Genomic DNA, 21855 nt, shown 5'->3' on the forward strand with positions numbered 1-21855 from the left:
AACCTATTTTTTTAAGTTAAAAATTGGATTATATTTATCTCATTTTATATGAGATAAACAACTTTTCTACACACACAAAAGAGAAGTGGATCCCATCACTCTTTTTTCTCTCTCATTGTACATATGGATCACACTTATAATTTTATTTCTAAAACATGAGGTAACAAGTTTCCTACAGCATAGGAAAAGTATTCCCCTTAAAAATTTTAACTTCTAAAAAAAAACAGAAGTTAAAAACGAAATATTTTTAAAAAAATCTAAATAATGTTAACTTTTATAAAAAAACACTTCTAAAATAAACAACGCAAAAAAGTTATTTTTTAAAAAAAAGCCAAACAAACGGACTTTTAATATTGATCGTCCATAGAAGCTTAGGTATTGGCGATCGGAAACATTCACCTTGGTTGGCAACCTCTTCTATACGTGTAACATGTGTTTTTTTTTTTCTGCATATAAAAATATACCAACTCCGCATCCACTCCTTATAAGATTGATATTATGCCTACCCTTCACTTAGTAATTGAGTTCATCACACTCTCATATTATGTCTCAATATATAAATAAAAAATGTTTTTTTTGAAAGGTTATGGATTCAAATCTAAGAAATAGCCTATTTGCAATTATGCAAGAATAAAGCTGCATACAAAGAATTTCTCCACCCCACACTTACTAGTCGGGTTTAACGGAAAATAATTTTTGTTTTTTGTTTTTTTATAATTGTTTTCTGTTTATAATTGTTTTCTATTCTTTTTCTTCCAGTTTCTACCCCTTTTTATAAAGTTTTATCATGTTTTGATATGTGACTCTAAGAAATTGATAGCTATATGTTAATTGTCTATTATCCTCCTTTTGATGTGATAGTGATTTCAAAATTCAGTTGAGGACCACCAAACACGTGAATTTACTGACACTAAATTATTTCAATTTAATATTGGTCTTAGGTATGCAGTTATATTAATTTTTATAAAGGTAATTTTGCCTTCCTTGTAATCTAACCTCTAACCTGGCTCAATCAAGTAAACGAAAAGAAAATAATTACGGACAGTAAGCTAGACAACACTCTGCATCTTTCATTGTTGAAGTTTCATATCAGATACCATACATGCTAAAGGAGGATAAACAAGAATATTTTGTGTTAACTCCATTTTCTATCCGTACACTAATCCTATTCAATCATTTTCATGAATTGTACTGTCAACGGTTACAGTGGCTGAAAAAAATGAGTGTTATAATGCTTAAAAACATGTACATTGTTCAGCAAATGTTCTCGAGAATTCTGTTTCTTTACAAGTTCTGTTGCTCTAAGAACCTGTTTACTCCTCGAGATCAATACTTTTGTCCTTACTGTAAAACTTGATTCCCAGCGTTGCATGTCAAAGAAACTTGGGATTTCATCAGGCTACTAATCCAACACTCGCACGAGTATTGAGATTTTGTGCAAATTAATTTGATTTCCACTCCAATTGGCCAAGCCATCGGTTTAGTTCGATGTGCAAAATATGCTGAAAGTTTGGGTATCGCTCAGTTTTTATGTGAGTCAGCCAAGGCTCAAACCATATATATCTATCAAGAAATAAAAAAAGAAAAGTCACTGCAGTCGGTGTGAGAGATTTGGATAATTTATATGAGGTTATACGTTAAAACCTCAGTACCATCATTGTATTAAAAAAAAAAATAGCATTAGAACTATATTATCCCTGCATTGATAGGGAGATGGAGACCGGATATTTAACATCAAACATATCTCATTGTGTTACAGATACAACATTGGCTGGGCCAACTCATGATGCCATCAGCTTTGGAAGGCCCATTAGGAAGAAGGAAAGCCCAACTTGGATGAAAGATTACAATTGTAGCTGAGTAGTAGATGAAATAGATAAACTCATTAGCTTGTGATTGTATTGTAGCACACATGGAGTAGTTATAGGATGACATGTGGCATTGGTTGTTAGACGGTTAGGAGCATTCGTGTAAAGCATTTGGGTACATATAGATACTGTTTGTACATGCAAAGGATTATCTAAATAAAGACTTAGTTACCCTTTTCTTAAAATCTCTCCTCTCTTTCCTTCTCTGATACATTTCGTATCATCTGGTGCTTTCATTGAGCTTGGTTATCACCATGCGGATTCAGGAAGTTGCCGACGAACTTCGTACCGAGTTCCAGGAAGGAATTCAATCTGTTCGTTCTGATTTGACTCAGAAACTTGATCAATTGACGGAATCGGTGCTTAGCCTCGATGTCCGATTACGGGAATTCATGAATCGAAACCCATCCTCTACTCCAACCAGTTCCAAACTCCATAGCTCTGTATCTGACGCAAATGGTTCCCAATTTCGGGTACCAGAAACACCGGAACAAAGGATCTTGAAGTCGGTCAAGGTGGAGATTCCTCAATTCCATGGGTCTGACCCAAATAATTGGATTTTTAAAGCAGAAATGTTCTTCCAAATGCAGCAGGTTCCATTGCATATGAAGGTGCAGCTTGCTGGGTTGAAGATGGAGGGCCAAGCTTCCCCATGGTTTCAATGGATGTTCAATACAGGTTCGATTAACCAATGGGACGATTTCATTCGAGCGTTGCGTCAACGTTTTGGTGCTTCGGCTTTTGTAGATCTCAAAGGTACTCTTTCCAAACTTTCCCAATCGAGTTCGTTAATGGAGTACATTAGGGATTTTGAGGCCCTGTTGAACCAAGTCCCTGGTTTCTCTGATGATGTTTTGATAAGTTTTTTCATCTCTGGCCTTCAACCGAACTTGAGGAGTGCTATTCAACTCCAATGGCCCACATCCTTACACCATGCCATGCAGCTTGCATATGCCATTGATACTTACCACGACCAATTACGTTCTTCTCTGTCTTTTTACCCAAAGAAACATGTCCTTACATCATCCACACCAACAACTATCCCTAAACCTAGTCCCAATCCTCCTTATACGCATACACCTAGTCCCAACATACCCAAACCTTTTACACCTCTTGCCTCAAATTTACCAATTAAAAAACTCTCCCCTGAGGAAATTGCAAGAAAAAGAGAACTTGGAATTTGCTATACTTGTGACGAAAAATGGACCTCAAAACATCGATGTAAGTCCAAAATGCTTTTGTTGATTGGTGAAATTGATGAAGACCAACAAGACACGGAAGAAGAAATTCTGTGGTCCCCTGAGTCCAAGGATGACAGTTTGGCAGCTACACTGCATTCCTTAGCAGGTTCTTTTAATCCTAGAGCCTTAATTTTTGATACATGGTTCTGTGGACATAAGGCAAGTGTGCTAGTTGATTCTGGCAGCTCACACAATTTTATAAATCGTGAGTTAGCTCATCAGCTGAATGTTCCTATGTTGCATTCGAAAGGAATGAAGGTGTTCATGGGAAATGGAGATTTTCTGTTCTGTGACAAAAAGTGCTGCAAGGTCACTTTAGTTATCCAGAACCATTCATTTGTAGTTGATCTTTGGGTGCTGGAATTGCATGATTTGAGTATTATATTGGGCATGTCTTGGTTGGAAAGTTTGGGCCAAGTGACCCATGATTATGTTGAGCAATCCATGGAGTTTGTGAAGGATGGCCAGCGAATAAAATTGCAAGGTAATGTGGACTCAGATGATTTTTCCCGAATCAAGAGGGATAAGTTGAGCTCCTGCTGTGTCCTTTCATCCTCAGTTTCTGATGTCAATGAGCAGTTGATTCTGCCTGAATTGGAGGCTCTCAAAGACACACTTTCTGCTGAATTATGGGAGGTACTATACAAGTACATTTTCCAGACTCCTCAGTCATTACCTCCTTTTAGAGGTATGGATCACTCAATTCACTTGATGGAGGGAGCAAGACCTGTGAATGTCAAGCCTTATCGTTTTCCTCATCATCAAAAATCTGAATTGGAGAAACTAGTGACTGATTTGTTATCTGCTGGTTTTATCCAACCCAGCAAGAGTGCTTTCTCCTCACCTGTACTATTAGTCAAGAAATCAGATGGCTCATGGCGCATGTGCATAGATTACAGGGCCTTGAATGCACTAACTGTACCCGACAGGTTTCCTATACCAACAATAGATGAGTTGTTGGATGAATTACTTGGTGCTTCAGTCTTTAGCAAGTTGGATCTTAGAGCTGGATATCACCAGATCCGTATGCTTCCTCAAGACATACATAAGACTGCTTTTCGCACCCATGAGGGACATTATGAGTTCCTTGTCATGCCTTTTGGTTTGACAAATGCCCCGGCTACGTTTCAGGCAGCAATGAACCAGATTTTTCGCCCTTATTTGAGAAGATTTGTCATTGTTTTTTTTTATGACATTCTCATCTATAGCCCTTCTATGATTGATCATTTGTATCATTTAGAACTGACCTTCAATTGTTTGTTGCAGCATAATTTTTTTGTTAAAATAAGCAAGTGTGCCTTTGGTGTTGCTGAAATTTCCTACTTAGGCCATATTGTATGTGCTGAAGGCGTGAAGGCTGATCCAAAAAAAAGTGGCTGCCATGGTAGATTGGCCTCAACCAACAACAATCAAACAAATGCGTGGATTTTTGGGTCTCACAAGCTACTACAGAAAATTTGTAAAGCAATATGCTGACATTGCTTCACCTTTGACTGAAATGTTGAAAGCTGACAAACTGATTTGGACACCTGCAGCAGTTGATTCATTTGCCAAGTTAAAGACTGCTATGAGCTCAACACCAATCTTGGGGCTGCCAGATTTTTCTTCCCCATTTATTGTAGAAACTGATGCATCTATTGTGGGCATAGGGCTGTTCTTATTCAACACTCTAAACCAATCTCTTTTTTTAGCAAAAAGCTTGGGTTTCGTTTATCCAAAGCATCCACTTATGTCCGTGAATTGTATGCCATCACTGAGGCAGTGAAGAAATGGAGACACTATCTCCTTGGAGCCCATTTCATAGTAAGAACTGATCACCAAAGCATTCGGGAGTTGTTGTCTCAGACCATACAGACTCCAGAGCAGCATAGGTATGTCCATAAGCTTTTGGGATATTCATTTACTATTGAATACAAACCTGGCTCCTACAACATTGTTGCTGATGCACTTTCAAGACAATTTGAGTCTGCTGAGGCTGGTTTCTCTTTATCATTAATGTCTGAGCCACAGTTTAGCATTCTGGATCGAATTAAATCAGAAAATTTTTCTGATTCAGACCTACTTGCTATACACCAGAAATTATCTACTGGTGTTTTAGTTGACCCTTTATTTCTGGTTAAAGATGGTATCCTTTATCATCGAGGCAGATTTTATTTGGGATCCCAATCCAGTTTGAAAACAGAATTGATTGAGGAAGCTCATTCTACTCCTTTGGGTGGGCATGCTGGTTCTCTTCGCACCTCTCTGCGTCTCTCTGCTTCTTTTTATTGGCAACATATGAGAAGGGATGTAACTACTTTTGTCCAGCAATGTGTAACTTGCCAACAAGTTAAAACTTCAACTTCAGCACCATTGGGTTTACTTCAGCCTTTGCCTGTCCCTGAAGCCATTTTTGAGGATCTTACATTGGATTTCATTACGGGGCTGCCTATATCCAATGGTCATTCTGCAGTTTTGGTGGTGGTAGACCGATTGTCAAAGTATGCTCATTTTATTGGTTTGGTCCAACCATTTACAGCAGCAATAGTGGCTCGAATTTTTTGTGATCATATAGTAAAATTACACGGTTTTCCTCGGTCTTTGATTTCTGACAGAGACACAATTTTTTTAAGTAAATTTTGGCAGAAATTGTTCTCTTTGAGTGGTACTAAACTCAAAACTAGTTCTAGTTATCACCCACAAACCGATGGGCAAACTGAGGTCACAAACCGTTACTTGGAGCAATATTTGAGGGCTTTTTGTGCTGAACAACAACATAAGTGGTATTCTTTCTTATGTTGGGCTGAGTTGCATTACAACTCATCAGTTCATTCTTCCATTGGAATCTCCCCATTCCAAGCGGTTTATGGCAGGTTAGCACCTACAATTCCTCATTACCCGAGGGGCTTAGTTACTATTGAAGCTTTAGATACACTTCTTTCCCAAAGAAATGATATCTTAGCTAGTCTCAAGGAACACTTGCTTAGAGCCCAGAACAGAATGAAGAATCAAAGTGATAGGCACCGTCGAGATTTGGTTCTTGCTGAGGGTGATTTAGTTTTGGTTAAGTTACAACCTTATCGCCAACTTTCAGTGGTTCGAAGGTCACACCAAAAGCTTGCCAAGAGATACTATGGTCCTTTTACAGTCAAGAAGGTGATCAGTTCGGTTGCTTATCAGCTAGATCTTCCTGCCACATCCAAAATTCATCCCACCTTCCACATCTCCTGTTTGAAACCGTTTCGGGGTAACCCTGATGTTCCCTTCACTCCTCTGCCTGCTATGAGTGTGGATAATAGGCCAATTCAAATGCCTCTTGCCATTATAGCTTCTCGTACACAATCGGTTTCTGGCACTCCTGCTACTGTTCAGCATTTGGTTCAATGGACAGATACTGTTCCTGAAGATGCCACTTGGGAAACAGCTGCTGATTTGCGTTTGGCTTATCCAAGCATAGACCTTGAGGACAAGGTCTCTCAAGGGAAGGAGGTAGTTGTTACAGATACAACATTGGCTGGGCCAACTCATGATGCCATCAGCTTTGGAAGGCCCATTAGGAAGAAGGAAAGCCCAACTTGGATGAAAGATTACAATTGTAGCTGAGTAGTAGATGAAATAGATAAACTCATTAGCTTGTGATTGTATTGTAGCACACATGGAGTAGTTATAGGATGACATGTGGCATTGGTTGTTAGACGGTTAGGAGCATTCGTGTAAAGCATTTGGGTACATATAGATACTGTTTGTACATGCAAAGGATTATCTGAATAAAAACTTGAGTTACCCTTTTCTTAAAATCTCTCCTCTCTTTCCTTCTCTGATACATTTCGTATCACATTGCTACAATCAAAAGAAAAATTGTAGGGGAAAAATTAAAATTTATATTTTATGATAGAGCATCATACAAAATTAAAAATGTGCAAGTAAATTGCTTTTAATATGCGGACAATATTTATAAACTACACATTATCATCAATTTTACTAACAGATGTTCCATTCAGTTGAAAGTGAGGTTACAAAATAAGCTTGACTATCGTAATTCAATTATGCATCCTATAATGTAGAGAGACGCAAGTGATTGTTCAAAATAAAGCTGCATACATATTATATAATGATGGACCTCAAAGAGGAGAGTCAAACAAACAAGTGTATGAATTAGGTAGGAGTGAAGATCATAATCAAGACATTGTCCTTTCCAGAATTCCAAATATTATGCGACAGCAAAAACTATTTTTTCTACTCGAACCGCAGAACTGGTTTCTCTCATGATCTATCTCAAGTAGAAATATCTTTTTGATATAGGAAAAAAAAAAACTCCATATAACATGCTTCCTGCAACTGCAAGTTAATTCGCGATCTACAATAGGATAAATTTCTACCTTACATACTTATCTCATTAAAGCAAATCTAACTTACTTAGAGAAGATACTGAGATACAAATATCATTTGACACCAGAGAAACCTTTTGAGGAACATGTTAAGGAACACTAGCAGTTACAAAGATAAGGATCATTGTCATTCATATACTAAGCTGAACTGATCAAAAACACAGATCAAGAAAGTATAAGCTCACCTTAACAATTTTCTCTAAGCTGAGCAAGAGCTGCAGCAACTTTAGCTCCAACTAGAGCATTATTCTTCACAAGAGCAATGTCTAAAATGAGGTTAAGATTTGCTTTAAAACTAGGTCAAATATTTAATTTGGATCTGACGTTTGCAATCGCATTAAGAGTAGTTTAATTAATTAAAATTTATTTTAAACTATACACTGTTAATGATTGATTTTATTATAATGTATTCTTGAAAAACTTCAAAAGAGGATACTTGCAGCAAGTGAGGCACCTCCAGTCAGGTCATTTACTCTAGCAAGCAAGAAAGGAGTCTCAGCATTTCCAGTTATATTTTTTTCCCTACAAGTAGCAAATATTAAATTAATTTTAAAAAAATCAATCCTAAATGTATGATGAAAGCATTAGTAAACCAGTTAATAAGCAATGTTAATGTACAACTTACATAAGATATCATAATAGATATAGAGGGAGAGTACAAAAAGTTTACCTAGCTTCTTTAAGGGCTTTTTGAATGGCAGATTCAATTATGTGTCCAGAAGTTGACTGCTCCCGAGGAATAGGGACTGCTATCAAAATTCCAGTTCCAAGCTTGAGTTTGATGTTTGCTTCTGCTAGAAGAATAAATATTAAAAGAAGTATATAGATGCTGTGTTAAAACATGTAAATTTACACTGAAAATAAAAAAGAAAAAGAATGTTTTCCTTGCCTATTAAGCGAGCACAGTCTTCAGGGGTATCTACCCGACATGAAACCTGGAAATTATGCAATGACCAAAGAATAGATTGTCAATCAAACTTCATTCTTGGTACATTATACTGTTTACATTCCAATCCTGCATATAACTTTACATCACATCTTCAAATGCATTGCTACTAATGACAGGTGAAAACACGGTCACCAAATCGTGAATTGAATTGCGAATGCAAGGCCTAATTTCAGAATCATGATGAAATGTAATTTGAATGGTAAGATTCATGATCAATTATTAAAAATAACTTAAAAACATTTTTCACATAATGAAACATTACAAACATTTAGATATTAACATTTTTAAAGTCAAATAACTCATTATGTATTTAAAAGATTTCTATCATAGCGGAGCAGTATGTTGCGACCTCAGGCTGCTATAAGATTTCAATTGCGGAGCGTTTTCTGTCGCGGCTGTTCCTGGAAAAATGCTGCCTCCATGTCTACTAATCTGCTATCTAGTTACAGGGGTAAAACCCCTTCTTTACCTCCCTATTTTCTGAGTTATAAAATCTATTATTTTGGATTTTCATGATTTGGCATCATTTTACATCAGAAACATACAGATTTTCTGTTTCAACATAAAAAAAAAACATTTCATAGTGCATGAAAGAAGACAAAGTGCGACCTCTGTTTCGCATCTGGACACTGACACACTGTAGCATTGTTTACAGCCAACCCTGATGTTCTCCAACAGACCCACTGCTCTCTGGCAGCATCCAGGTCTCTGTTCATGCATATTTTTTCTTCCCTTGGTCTTTGTTCACTTCCAGCATTATAGCTCATATGTTTCTGTTCTTTTATTATGTTGTTTTTCCTTCACACTTCACTTTTTTTTTCCAAGTCCTTTAGATTATGAGTTTTGATCATAGTTGTCGGTAGCAGTTAGCGGCCGACCCCAAAAATGGTATAGTGGTGTAGCGGGTAGCGGTATTGCCGCTACGGTGAAGTATTAATTCCACATATATTATACTAACAGTCAAGAAACGAGGCAATACCGCTTTTAGTAGTAATGCTCAAACATAAGAAGTCACACAAAATCAAACACATAATTCCACAATCAATGTCAAATACAAGGAACATAAAGGTAGTGGACTAATGAAGAAAATCATCATCATCTCCGGATTCTCCATCAAATTCCAACATTAGAGTGGTGTAGCGGGTAGCGGTAGTGCTGCTACGCTACGCTGCTACTTTCCGCTACGGCCAATGTCGCGTAGCGTCGCGGTTTGTAGCAGCCGACAGCCGCTACCCGCTACGGTAGCGGTTTAGCGGCGCTACCGGCCGCTACTGACAACCTAGGTTTTGATTATTACTTACGAATATGAATTTACTTTCAGATAATTTTAATTGTGTTAGCATTTATATGTGTATGATATAAATTATTTATCTACTGTTTTAAATCTTTGAAAAAGTAATCATCCCGTTGTTGGCTATCTCACTATAGCATTTTTGGGTAGGTAGCTCTTTGCTGCCATCCGAGATTGATAATTATGGTTAACAAATGAAAACTAAACTTCAAAATAAATCAAGATTCAAGTAACAGTCAACAAAACAAAAATATCTAATTTTAAGGATATTAAAAAGAAGGGGCAAACCGGAACAGTGATAAAGCTGTTCTTTTATGACTGAAAGGTCATGGGTTCGAATCCAGAAAACAGGTTTTTTGCAATTATGCAAGGGTAAGGCTGCGTACAAGGATTGCCTCCACCCCACACTCGCTAGTTGGATTTAACGGAGAGTGATTTTTTTTTTTTTAAGGATATTAAAACGAACAAGAAAAGGGACCAGTAAAATAGGACGCAAGTGGGGCAGCAGGCCAGCATAATGGTCCTCATGTGCAGTGGAGGAGAGGCAGAGGGCAGGAGACCAAGGGAACAGAGTCGGGTTACTTTAAATGGGGGAAGAAAAAATGTTTTGGAACCTTCCCTCATCAATTACAAAAAAAGTATTGGTAAAAGAAAAAAAGGGTCACCCAGGATCCAACTGGGGTTGAAGGCACAACCCAACTGTGCGAGGTCTACATCATAGATGAACGCCAAAAAGATTCCCATCACGATCTGTATCGATTGCATGGTGAATCATCTCAAATAGCATGAATTGAATCATGATTCATATGAATCCAACTACAATTGAAAAGAATTTACCATTTTATGCTTGAATCATCATTTTTGACAGGTTTTCTAAGTTGATAAATACTATAATTATTTCAACTATATATATTAAGAGCTCACCTATTTATTCATTTGTTTATTTCAAAATTTCGCTAGAATGTAGTTAACCAAACAAGGAAGAAGAGGAAAGAGAGTAGTTACATTTCATTTAGATGATAGGAAAAATAAGATTGACATTTAAAGATTTGCCTTCCACTGCAATTACACACTGATGGGAAAAGTAAAACATGATCAAAACATTATTTGATGTTACTTCAAGTATTCAACATATTTAAGAAAGCTTTAGGAAACCCAGTTTAAAATACCTTGCAGCCACTTGATTCTGTGAAAAATGCAGGAAACTCATTGGTCTTGTAAGCAGCAACACAAACTCCCCGTGTTTCCTATGCAAGATAAAAAAAATGAATATAAGCTCCAATTAATAGTGCATAGCTGAACTACTTCAATAATATCAGCACAAAAAGTAAATTGGTACCAGATATTCAAGGGTCCTGGGAATATCTAATATTGATTTTACACCAGCACATATAACTGCTACTGGTGTTCTTCCAAGCTCAGTGAGATCTGAAGATATGTCCATAGCTGCCCAAAGAAAATTGAAAAAAATATGCTAAATAAAAATGCTAGACTTATTTGTAGAAACCCCAATAATAAATAAAAAGCAATTTCAGTTCTTAAAGTTCATAGAAGGCAACAAGAAATTCACTTTTCCAAGATGCAACTCAACTGTTCCATTAAAAAAACAGTTTTGCAGATTGTATTCAGGCAAGCATTCCCATTCTAAGCTTATAAGAATCCCCACAAAATATTGGCTCATTTGGTATTTTTTACAGGCAAGGATCAACTTTGACCTTTATTGACTAGAAAAAATATTAAAAATTAATTAAAGGGCCAAATGTGATTATTGCTTTATTGGTGTGGTTATTAAGTTGCATGACAAAATACAAGAAAGTTATAATAGATATTTTTGGCCTACAAAAAAATGTTTTAAGGTCTCTTATGTGGAAGGTCAAACTTGGTCCTAGTCTCCTAGACCATAACTGTCCATTTTCATTGTTTAACTTGCAAATTTCAGGTCTTTCATGGACCCTCCAAGACAACAATAATACAAAACACATGCACAACAGCACAAGTTGATTCATATGGTTCAAAATTTCAGAACAGAAAATGTTGCATCTTACTAGATTTGTCAGCATTCATCATGAAAAACGATTCTTTATATCATTAAGATATAGGAGGTTAACGTACTATATTCCCCATGTCTGTGCACTCCCCCAATCCCCCCAGTCACAAAGACGGGAATATGAACCTGCAGAAAATTCGAAAAAAAAGTACAGGCAGTAAACCAAAATGACATGAAACAAGAACTTAGAATGAAACAGATCACATTAAGAAACTATGGAGGCCGTATATAGAAAATCACCATAGAAGCGAAAAACATTGTTGCAGAAACAGTAGTAGCACCATTTCCACCACTAGCCACCTAAAAACTACATATGTTAGTATGTAAAATCATAGTGAAACATTGAAAAACCATGAAGGTGCACTGTGGTTGTGTGTGAGAGAAAGGTAAAACAATATTGCAGTAATCATGGAAACATCACTTCAAGAGGTTACTTTGAAGTTTACTATGAACATAAAAAAAACACTAACAAAAATGCATATACCGACAATAATAAATCCAACAACCTGTCAAGCAAAATCTAGCTCATGAAAAGTATAAACATCAAAGTGACTGAACTTAAAATCTCAGACCATTAGTTAACTCAAGATTCAAGGAAACAATCTCTAATGCATGCAAGAATCTATGATATTAACTGAATTCAATTTATCAGCTAAAAGTCAGCCGGAAAAATAGAAGGACCAGCTAGAAGATAATAAAGATCGCTGTCAGCAGAATAGTTAGCATAATTGAAGGCATGTTGACTCAGCATATAACCAAATAAACTACTTATCATAAAGCCGGAATGATCTTTTCATTCATTTACTTTACTCTTTTAAGTTTTAACTATAAGCTATTTTCTGAGCTTCATTTTAGTAACAATTTTAGGTCCTTTATGATAAACATTTATCCCGAAAATCTTCTGTCAATTTTTTTTAACAAATTGTAGATAAAATATAAGTCACTTATGAGACAGCATCCAAGTACATTCTGTCCAATTGTACTATGAACAAGAGGTACATTTTTTGACTTCTTTGGATTAGAAGATTGATAGATGGGTGGGATAGGATAAACTTATAATTCCAGGGAATTCTTGCAAGTAATATATAGTAGTTGCTTACAATTCTAGGAATATACAATATTTTGGCTATAATGGGCTTTCTAGCTTTCTATTTGTAAGGTTTCTAAGGACATTCATATAGACATAAACACACATAAAAATGGTTTACACTGATACCAAAAGCACTCACAACATGTGCAATGTCCCTTCGAGCTGTTTTCTGAGCTTTGGTTCCCAAAGTAGCCAGCCTTTCAAGTTCTTCCATACTTAAACCTATATCCAACATAAAACAAGCAAGCAAAAGAAAAATTAGTCAAATATAAACAAAAAGCAACAACAAAACACATTTCCCATCATTGCAGCAGCAAAGTCAAAACTTAAAACACAAACTCTACAGCTTATCCTTTCAACTTTGATTTGTGAACACATGCGAAAACCACTCCATCATGCTTCATATTACAAGATCCCTTATGCTTGCAACTGAATGGTAAAATATGAAACAGTAATTGAATGCATAATAGGCTAGAGAAAGATGATAATAAAGACCTACACAAGGCGTGCCATCTAAAATTGCAATAGTTGCAGGAACTGCACCGTTCTCTCTCACAATAGCTTCTACCTCTTTTGCGGTTTCCAAATTTTGAGGATATGGCATCCCTACGAAACAAGAGCATGGTGCAAATACTAAGGTTAGGGTTTTGGGGGATGAAATGGAGAATGCATTAAATTATTAAGAATAGGATATAGAAAGAAAAAAAACCATGTGAAATGATAGTAGATTCTAGAGCAACAACTGCACGTCCTAGTGATAATGCTTCAGAAACCTCGGAAGCTACCTTCACTTTGATTGTGTCAACCGAATCCAAGTGTCGCCGGAGAGTGTTTAGTCGCGAGATCGCTGAAGATGCCATAACTAACTACCTGCTTAACTCAAGAGTCAGGAGGAATAGGGTAAATTGATTCATTTGTTTGAAAGACCTGCTCTATAAGGAAGACATCCATTCTGTCTCTTGGCAGTGTCTTTTAAAAGAAATATTGAACAATTTTTGAAAAAAAAAAATGTATTTGATAATATTTTTATTTTTATTTCGAGAATGAGTATTGTGTTTGATAACATAACAAATAATGTAATAAAAAATAATTTCTATTGAACATACAAAAAATTCAGATTGTCGTTTTTCTTTCTATATGGTGGTGGTAATGGTGGTGTGACGACAGTGGCTACGGTGGCGGTGGTGTTGGCATAGTGGTGGTGGTGGCGGCGGCAGTAGTAGTGGCGATGGTGGTGGTGGTGATGGTGACAGCAGTGGCTGCAATAATAGTAGTGGTGGTAGAGGTGGCGATGGTGGTGGCGTGGTGATGGCAGTGGTTGCAATGATGATGGTAGTGGTTGGTAGCTGTGGTTGTGATGGTGATTGTGATGGTATGATGGTGGTGGTGATGGTAGTGGCTGCGACGATGGTAATTGTGGTTGGAGAAGGTGATGGTAGTGGTGGCGTCTTGGTGGTGGAGTGGTGGTGGTAGTGGCAGCATGGTGGTAGTGATGGGGGAGGCAATGGTGATAGTGGTGGTGGTGGTAGTGGTGACAACGACACTGGTGGTACGACGACAATAGTGGCGGTGGTCGTGTCGGGAAGATGGTGGTGGTGATGATGGTAGAGGTGGAGAGTGATTGAGAGATACAAATGTTTCTCATTTTGTGTCCGGAAAAAGAAAACAGATATTTTTTTATTCTTTTTTCTGTTCCCCAGTACAAAAATTAAATTGGTTCATTCCGAGAACAAAAAAATAAATCAGTTTTACCAAACGAGTTTTCTATCCATTTCTATTCCCAATAATAGAAATTAAAAAAAAAATGATTCCGAGAAGGTTATATACATTGTTGTTAAAATCTCATTTTACCACTACGATTTTACGTTTTTACGATTTTTTTCATCAAAACGATTTTACTAATTTTCCAAACGCTTTTACATTTTACGATTTTTTACTCTCCTTCCGATTTTACTTAAGATCTCGATTTTAACAATATTGGTTATATGCACACCCTAAGCCGACATACATGACTTTTGTTAATAAAAAGATGGGAAAAGTTCACCAATAACCTTGTGATATGCTTTAGAATCACCTATACCTTTGTGGATTTTTTTATCACATATATCCCTTAGTTTTTATAAAGTAAAAAACGACAAGGGTATATGTGATAAAAAATATACCTTTTTGCAAACCACAGGGGCATAGATGATTCTAAAGTAAATCACACGGGCATTGATGAACTTTTCCCTAAAAAGAAATATTTCAATTATTTTTTATTTTCTCGTAACTTTTTCTCTTTTCAAGGGTTAATTAATTAAAAAAATACATTTTTAATAAAAATATTATCAAAATGATATATTTGTAAAACTATTTATCTAGATTATACAATTTGACTGCATTTATATCATCTACTCTAACTTTATAATAGTAATATCTTATTCCTACTAGATCATTTATGTAAAAAACACTTCTCCTGTTGTAGGAAGAGTGTTTTCTTATGCGGCTACTTCAAATTTATTTATTTATTTATTAAAAATGATGAGCCCCACCATATTTTTGTGTCAGTTGGAGATGGGAGAGCTGTCTCCTTACATGAGAGACTCAAACCCCATCATTTATTGGTGTCAAGTGCTCCTTTACTCAAGTGAGTATATATTTGAATTATAGGATATCCATCCTCATTTTCTCACAATTCCTCTCACTCTTTTTTACTTTATATCTAGCCCAACCTTCTAAATCTCAAACCAATCATTCGAAAAGTACAAAATTCTCTTTTCTTCTATTTTCCTTTATTCAAATTGTACTTACATAAAATTAAGACTAGTGTATTACCCCTGCGATGCACGACAGAAAAAGATCAAAAAATTTGTCGGGCGCCGTAATTGGCAATCGCAATGCAAACCTTATACTTACAAAAAATTGTGTTGCTATTTCGTTCTATTTTTCATGTGGAAAAAACTACAACATTGACACAACACTTTGTAAATATCAACAATAAAAAAAAATATGTTATTCAAAGTGATCAACTATTATGCAAATCAAATATAGTTATCTACTCGATAAGTTATATAAAAAATAAATATGTCATTGTGGACTATGTTAACATGAGGATGGCTAAAAAAAAAATGCATACAACTTATTGCTAACTATAACAGCCACCAATAAAATCAAGGTACTAATCAGACCAAGCAAATATGGAATTAAAAGATCAGTTTGTACCTATAATAAGAAAACGCTATTAATTCAGTGTCATTCCGTAGCAATCATTGGAGGGATGAGGTCAACACATACCAAACATGTGTGTTCTGCCTGAGGCAGAGATGTCTAACCGGAGGTTAGATGATTGATGTTGGATCTAATGTTTTCTCTCTAGATACCTATGAATTAGGTATCTTGGGACAGCGAATCACGACACACGATATAACGGCCTTGGCCAAAGGGGTGTGTGTGTGTACTGTGTGATTGCATAAATAAGGTTAAAAGAGATCAGCCATACCTGTGGTCTTTAGCTCCTACTTATAGAGTTTACCTTTGGGATTGCGTTACCTGGGCCTCCCATGGACATGGGCCTCACTCAAGTCCATAACAGTTGCCCCCCAGCCCGGTAGAATGAGTACTCAGAGTGCCCGGATGTCCGAGTTATGATTTTCGACGTTTTTACCTCAGTTCGTCGTTACCCCAACTTTTACTTTGAAACTCTTGATTTGACCAGGAGATGGATGAAGTTCTTCGGGTTATCTCGAATATGAGCTCTATCTGAGGTGAACCAGCCTGGATGTGATACGGGTTCCTTTTTTGGTTGCTAAATCCCATGCCGACCTAAATCAAACTAGTATGCGTTTTTCATTTTTTAAACGTGTCTTTTAATACTAGTTTCTTTTTCCTGTTCTAATTATGCTTGTTTGACTTTGCAGATTGTCAGATGGATTCTGCCGTGCACGAAGTACCTGACTATGTGTTGTCTCTTGCAGAAGGTCGAGTTATATGCTTTCAAGGTGGCCTCACTATTGAAGCCTTACTCTCTGCTGTTGGAGAAGCGTTAGAGATTTATGCTGAGAGGGACGCACTCCGGGTTGATAGGGATGCACTCCGAGTTGATAGGGATGCACTCTGGGTTGACCGTGACAAGGCGGTTCAGGAGAATCAAAGTTTGACAGTTGTTGCTGCAGAATTGAGGTCATCTTTGGAGCAATCCAAAGCCGACTTGAAACTTGTGTCGGATTCTTTTGGCCTTGATGCTGACAAAGTGGCCCTCATTAACTACTTCAAAGAGAAATTAGCCTCGCTGGCAGAGAAGGAATCAAAGGCAACAACTTTGGCTTTGGAAAATGATAAACTGAAATCTGACCTTCAAAATTTGCAGTCTGACTATGATCTTAGTCAGACCGCATTGGAGAAAGTTGTTGGTTCTGCATTTAATAACGCTGTAAACCAAATGAAGTATTTCAACCCCGAAGTGATACTGATCAACTAGACTGTTTTGGTTACATTCAAGATGGAGTCTTTATCCCTCCTCAAGTTAACCCAAATTTGGTAGCAATTGAGGATGTCATTGTTAATCTGGAATCTGAGGCCGCTGGGCAGCAACTTGAGGCTCAAGTTCGGGAGATGTTTCGGAGTGACCATTAATTAACTTGAATGAAGAGCCGGGATGCCGGTTTATTTTGTAATAGCTCTTTCCTTTTTCTTTTGATTCGTTGATGCCGGTTTAATTAGTAAAGACTCTTTTCTTTGATTTGTGACAAACACCGTATGTGTTGTCATGCCATGTGCGCACTTTAACTCATCATTAATTGATTTTCGAATAGCTTATTAACCTAATCAGGGTCATTTATGCTATTTGGTATTTTGCTTTTAGCAATATTTTTGCTTTTATTCGCGAAGACTCGAAAAAGTTTAAGGGCGTCCCCTTATTTTCCAGGTTTGTATTGTTCCTGGCTAGAGCTCGCGAACTTGCTCTTTTGGCAAGACGGGTTCAATTACCTTGGCCTTTGTGCCTGCCTAGAACTCGCGAACTTGCTCTTTTGGCAAGACGGGTTCTATTACCTCGATCTTTGTGCCTAGCTAGAACTCGTGAACTTGCTCAATTAGCAAGACGAGTTATATTACCTCGATCTTTGTGCCTGGCTAGAACTCGCGAACTTGCTCTTTTGCAAGACGGGTTCCATTACCTTGGCTTTATAATAAACATCAGATTTCTGAAGTAAACATTCGTTTTATTCGACTTACTCATAACTGAGTTTTGAAATTACAATGTAAAATTCAAATATTCTTCTGTCTTTTAACTGAAATATTTCTTTAACTTGTCTGCATTCTACGTTCTTTTAATATTCTTCCCTTGTGGAGTCTCCAACATATAGGCTCCTTTTGACAACTTTTCTTTTACTTTGAATGTCCCTTCCCATTTTGGAGCTAACTTTCCTTCAGCCGTATTTCGTCCCCCGATGTCTGCTCTTCGAAGAACCAGGTCTCCTACCTCAAACGATCTAGGCTTCACCTTTTTATTGTATCGGCTTGCGACGAGTTGCTTAGCCGCAACGTTTTTATAATGAGCCATAACCCGAGTCTCATCTATCAAGTCTAGCTCCACTGCCATCTTTTTGTTGTTTTCTTCTTCCGTATATGCTAATGCCTAAACTCTCCTCCAGGATGGTTCCCCTAACTCCACTGGAATCATAGCTTCGCATCCATAGGTCAACCTAAATGGGCTTTCCCCAGTAGACGTCTGCATCCTGGTTCTGTATCCTCAAAGTACATAATACAACTCTTCTACCAATTTTCCTTTGGCAGACTGCTCTATCTTCTTTCTCAGCCCTTCTACAATGACCTGATTAGCCGCTTCTGCTTGCCCATTTGTTTGGGGATGCTCTACTGATGCAAGTCGATGTCAGATATGAAGGTTCGCCATCAACTCTTGAAAGTATTTACTTGTGAATTGTGTTCCATTGTCGGTCACCACCTCAGCCGGATGCCAAACCTACAAATTAAATTCCTTTCAAAGAAACGTTGTATCCTAGATGAAGTGATTGTAGCCGCTGGTTCTGCTTCTATCCATTTTGTAAAATAGTCAACAGCCACAATCAACCACTTCAGTTGGCCTTCTGCTGTAGCGAACAGGCCTAAAAGGTCTATTCCCCATTTAAAAAATGGTCATGGAGCCGTAATTAAATTTAACTCTTATGGGGGAGCTAGGAGGCTCTTCCCATGCTTCTAGTATTGATCACATTTTTGAACATGCTCCCGGGCATCCTTATTCATTGATGGCCAAAAATAGCCAGATCTGACTGCTTTTCGGGCTAAGGCCTTGCCTCCGACATGCTGGCCATTTATCCCCTCATGGATTTCAGATACGACATATTGCGCCCTATCTGAACTCAGACATTTCAACAGAGGTGAATAAATCCTTTTTTGTACAGCTGCCCTTCAACCATGGTATACAACGCAACATCTCTGATTATCTTTCTGGCCTCCTCTTTTGTCGACGGTAGTGTTCTATTTTCCAGATAACCTACGATGGCCCCACGCCAATAATCTACCTCTGTTATTTGCATCACACACGTGGACTCTGGGATGCTTTGCTCAATCACCTTTCTATGATTCCCTCTTCCTTTGGTGCTTGCTAACTTGGATAATATATCAGCCCTGCTATTTTCATTCTTAGGAATATGACCTATATCCACCTTTTCAAACTCCACCATTAATTGTCTGGCGGTGTCTAGATATTTCGTTAGCAATGGCCCCTTTGCTTGGTAATTCCCTATAATTTGGGAAGTAATCAATTGAGAATCACTAAAGATCTGTAGCTTTCGGGCTCCGAGTTCCTTAGCTTGCTAAGGCTAGCTATGAAAGCCTCTCTGTCTGGTTGTTCGATGTTTCAAAACCCATTTGCATTGAATATTCCACCGAGATACCTTCGGGGCTCTCGATGATGATCCCGGCTCCACTTCCCTTTGAATTGGACGAGCCGCCTATATATACTTTCCAAGTATCTGGGCTATGCGAGCTCTCAGTTTGGATTGAGGTGAGCTCCCTGACAAAATCTGCCAGTGCTTGAGATTTGATTGCTTTTCGACTTTCAAAGGTTATGTCAAATTATGATAGCTCGACAGCCCATCTCATCATTCTTCCTGCTAAGTCAGGCTTGTGAAGGACCTGCCGAATTGGCAAATTCGATTTGACAAAAATTGCGTGTCCTTGGAAATATGCTCTGAGCCTTCTAGCCGAGATTAGTAAGGCAAAAGCCACTTTTTCTAACTTTTGATATCTAAGCTCCGCTCCTTGTAAGAGCCGACTTACAAAGTAAATCGGTTGTTTCCTTTCTTAATTTTCTTGTACTAGGACCGAACTAACAACAACGTCACCCACAGAGAGATACATTATTAACGTTTCTTTTTCTCTTGGTTTTGTTAAAACTGGAGGGGAAGCTAGTTGCCTCTTTATCTCTTGGAACGCGGCTTCACATTCCGAAGTCCACCCATATTGCACCTCCTTTCTAAGTAACCTGAAGAATGGTAATGTCGTTTTTGCAGACCGGGGTAGAAATCTAGTAAATGAGGCTAATCTTCCCGTTAATTGCTGTATCTCTTTCTTGCTCGCAGGAGCCTTCATTTCTAGCACAGCTCTGCACTTGTCTGGATTAGCTTCAATGCCTCTGTGAGTCAGCATAAAACCAAGAAACTTTCCCGCAAAGACCCCAAAAGCATATTTTGCCGGATTCAAACGAATGATATGCCACATTAACTTCTCGAAGGTTTGCTCTAAATCTTCAATATGCACCTTTGAAACTAGTGACTTGATGTTGTGCAATTTGCAATCAATTAAATCAATCACACAAATACGCAAGTGCACGTGTCACAAGTAATAAAGGGATGTGTGAGTCCAAGTATCGTTCCCACAGAGATGATTTATAAAGCAATGATTATTTAAGTAAAGAAACTAGAAAACTATTAATTTTTATGGTTGAGTTTGTAATATAAAAGGTAATTAAACTAAGAAAACAATAAACTAATTATAAGGTATTAAAATGATGGATGAGGTATAGGTCATGTTCAATTTCCCCGATACAGCAATATTGAAACGATGCTATAACGATGATATATCAATGCTTAATTAGTAACCGAACACTAAAGTATGCTGGGGCTTTTGGCCAACCTAACATATATACCCAATAACTAATTCCCACATCTCTATGACCAAACTAATTACTGAATTGTTAAAGTTCAAGTTCAAAGGTTATGTGATGTGAATGATCTCTCTACCCACAACTTAATCAAGTTAACTTTGACCTAATTAATCCACACAATTTAACAAGGGTCTGGATTTGGAAACCTCTCGGCCCCAACCTCCTCAATATCACATATGTATCTCTCGACATGCATACATGAATAAGAATAAGAAAACTCGTTGAAAAACTAATTAAACATTAATAAAAACAAAGTTTAGGCATACATCTCAATGTTACAGCATAGGTACTTTATCACATAACCTATAGAGCAATTTAGCGCATAATGGAATTAAATAAAACAGAGAAAAGAAAGAAAGAACTCATTGGAAAACAGAAAAGAAGATGAAAACGAATGCTGTAGAAAAATGTCGTCACTGCTTTGCTCCAGCAATGCTCCAGCAGCTTTTCCTCCTCCAAGAACCTTACTTTCTCTCTCTAAAACGTGGGAGGGGTACTACATTCTTCCCCTCCCTTCTTTCTTGCCTTTCTGACCTCTCTCTCGCTTCTCTCCCCCTCCCCCCAAAAAAACTGTTTTTTCTAATCCGTGGGGGAACTCTTCTTTAAATAGGACAATGGTTGGATAATTGGGCTTTACGGTTAGGAGTGAAAATCCATGAATCTTGTTGCTGCAGCCTTATCGTATCCCTAGATTCTTGGGCTGTTGGCACTTGCTTGGATAAGATCTTGATCTTCTTGGATTTCTTGTGCCAATATTGTTGTTGACCGATTATGAGCTGAGTTTGTTGTCCTTGTTCCTTGGGATTTTCGGATTTGTTGGCACTTATTTGGATAAGAT

The 21855-nt window shown here is 37.5% G+C and overlaps 1 protein-coding gene across 5 annotated transcripts; it reads right to left on the reverse strand.

Moving 5' to 3' along the window:
• Positions 1 to 1172: 1172 nt before the first annotated feature.
• Positions 1173 to 13779, reverse strand: LOC133296277 (pseudouridine-5'-phosphate glycosidase). Of its 5 annotated transcripts, none has more exons than XM_061495225.1 (12): positions 13563 to 13779; positions 13349 to 13459; positions 12993 to 13075; positions 12004 to 12063; positions 11829 to 11889; positions 11056 to 11162; positions 10886 to 10963; positions 8366 to 8411; positions 8147 to 8267; positions 7913 to 7998; positions 7662 to 7742; positions 1173 to 1563 (listed from the first exon to the last, which is right to left on the reverse strand). In XM_061495225.1, exons 1-11 carry the CDS (start codon positions 13711 to 13713, stop codon positions 7663 to 7665), a joined length of 984 nt encoding a protein of 327 aa, XP_061351209.1. In that variant the 5' UTR covers positions 13714 to 13779; the 3' UTR covers positions 1173 to 1563; position 7662. The 5 variants fall into 5 exon arrangements, with proteins under 5 accessions (XP_061351209.1, XP_061351208.1, XP_061351210.1 ...); XM_061495224.1 differs by lacking the exon at positions 1173 to 1563 and adding an exon at positions 7118 to 7445; XM_061495226.1 differs by lacking the exon at positions 1173 to 1563 and having other exon boundaries at positions 7118 to 7742; positions 13639 to 13776.
• Positions 13780 to 21855: the final 8076 nt, after the last annotated feature.

Source organism: Gastrolobium bilobum, unplaced genomic scaffold, assembly GCF_033153095.1.
Source record: "Gastrolobium bilobum isolate Gb01-03AN ecotype WA unplaced genomic scaffold, APGP_CSIRO_Gbil_v1 utg11829, whole genome shotgun sequence".
Lineage (NCBI taxonomy): Eukaryota > Viridiplantae > Streptophyta > Magnoliopsida > Fabales > Fabaceae > Gastrolobium > Gastrolobium bilobum.

Bases quoted from the DNA above. Each gene is read 5' to 3' on its own strand.
- LOC133296277 (XM_061495225.1), bottom strand. From the start codon at position 13,713: ATGGCATCTTCAGCGATCTCGCGACTAAACACTCTCCGGCGACACTTG. The intron at 13,076-13,348 runs GTCTTTATTATC...TGTTGGATATAG, and splicing joins AGATGGCACGCCTTGTGTAG to GTTTAAGTATGGAAGAACTT. The intron at 8,412-10,885 runs GTATTTTAAACT...CATAATTTCCAG, and splicing joins CAGAATCAAGTGGCTGCAAG to GTTTCATGTCGGGTAGATAC.